The 1,372-nt window shown below is 38.5% G+C and overlaps 1 protein-coding gene across 1 annotated transcript in view; it reads right to left on the bottom strand.

The window, feature by feature from the left end:
- The window catches only part of LOC111386875 (geraniol dehydrogenase 1-like), a 10,937-nt gene extending 10,320 nt beyond the window's left edge, over positions 1 to 617 (bottom strand). The window contains exons 1-2 of the mRNA XM_023011358.1: positions 521 to 617; positions 266 to 333 (exon numbers count right to left, since the gene is read on the bottom strand). Of these exons, the coding sequence (XP_022867126.1) occupies positions 266 to 333; positions 521 to 617 (165 nt within the window). The remainder of the gene's footprint in view (positions 1 to 265; positions 334 to 520) is intronic.
- Positions 618 to 1,372: the final 755 nt, after the last annotated feature.

Here is a 1,372-nt window from a genome sequence, read left to right as displayed (position 1 = left end):
GCTCGTCATCATCTCCAGTGAGCTTCCAGCCACTTTTCTGGCCAATTTTTCGTGCTCATTCCATCAATGCTATCGTTTTGCTCTAACTCGGTTAACATTATCAATTTCTATTGTGGCTTTTTCAAATGATGTTGCTAGTCTTATAGAGATTGTTTTGAATGGCTCCAACTATAATGCTTGGGCCCAACAAATGTCAGTTTTTCTGATTGGTCCGAGATTATGCTGTTTTCTCACTGGAACAACACAAAAACCCACGAAAACTGACAAGCAATCCGCAGAGGAGTTTGATGAGGCCCTTGATGAAAGAGAAAGTACTCACTGTAAGATCATTTCCTGGTTTATTAATACATCAGCCCCTTCTATTCAGAGTCTACTCCCTAAGTTTCGGAATGCCAAATCTGCTTGGAATTTTTTGCAAAACGCTACAACTGTGGTAGTAATGCTGCTCTAGAGTTTCAGTTGGAGACTAAGCTTTCCCAGATCGTCAAGAACCTGGACAGTCTATCGCTGAGTTTAATACTCTGGTTAGTAGCATTTGGGATCAGCTTTCTCAAGTTGACCCTGCTTTTTTTGATGAGAAGTCGATTAAGCTTTTCGCTGAATATTGTAATCGTCATCAGTTCATGTATTTTATGATGCATATCCGGGATGAATTTGAGAATACTCAAGCATCTTTGTTCATCGATCTCCTCTTCCTACACTTGAGGTTGCCCTTACGGAGTTAATTTCTAAGGAAACACGACAACAAACTCGTCGGGTTCATTCTACTGATATGGTCTTGCCTATTGCTCCGTCTATCTCATCTACTCTGGCCACTCCTGTTGTAGCTGCTGCTTCTTCTAAACTGCGATGTTTCAACGGCCAATGCTGAAAGCCCAAGGCTAGCTAACCAAGAGGGGGGTGAATTGGTTATAGTAACTTTTTCAAAAAATAGTTTTATGTATACAATTATTCTCACTCAGATGTAGCAATTAGTCAAATATGAAAGGGAACGAAGACTAAGATAAATTCACAAGTAATAAATAAAAACAAAGATAAGTAAAAGGGAAGAGAAGTCGAATGATATGATATGGAGGTTCGATCCAATGGAAAGATCTACGTCCCTTGTTACCAAGCTCTCCATCACGAGCAAGACATTTTTCACTATATTGATTGACTTATGGTACAATCTAACATTCTTACAATGCTTCTGGTGACTTACAAGCAATGAACACCGTTCCTTTACAATGTTGAGATTTTCGAGACTTCAACCCGACCCAAAAGTTTGAAAATAAAGAGTTTATAAATAAAGACTTCTCTTGTAATGAATGATTTATTCGGAGTTGAGTACAATAAGAGAAGGAGGTTAACACTTTAGTAAATAGCAATAATT

The sequence above is a fragment of the Olea europaea genome, unplaced genomic scaffold (genome assembly GCF_002742605.1).
Source record: "Olea europaea var. sylvestris unplaced genomic scaffold, O_europaea_v1 scaffold3758, whole genome shotgun sequence".
Classification (NCBI taxonomy): Eukaryota; Viridiplantae; Streptophyta; class Magnoliopsida; order Lamiales; family Oleaceae; genus Olea; species Olea europaea.
This window is presented reverse-complemented; position numbering and strand designations above follow the sequence as displayed.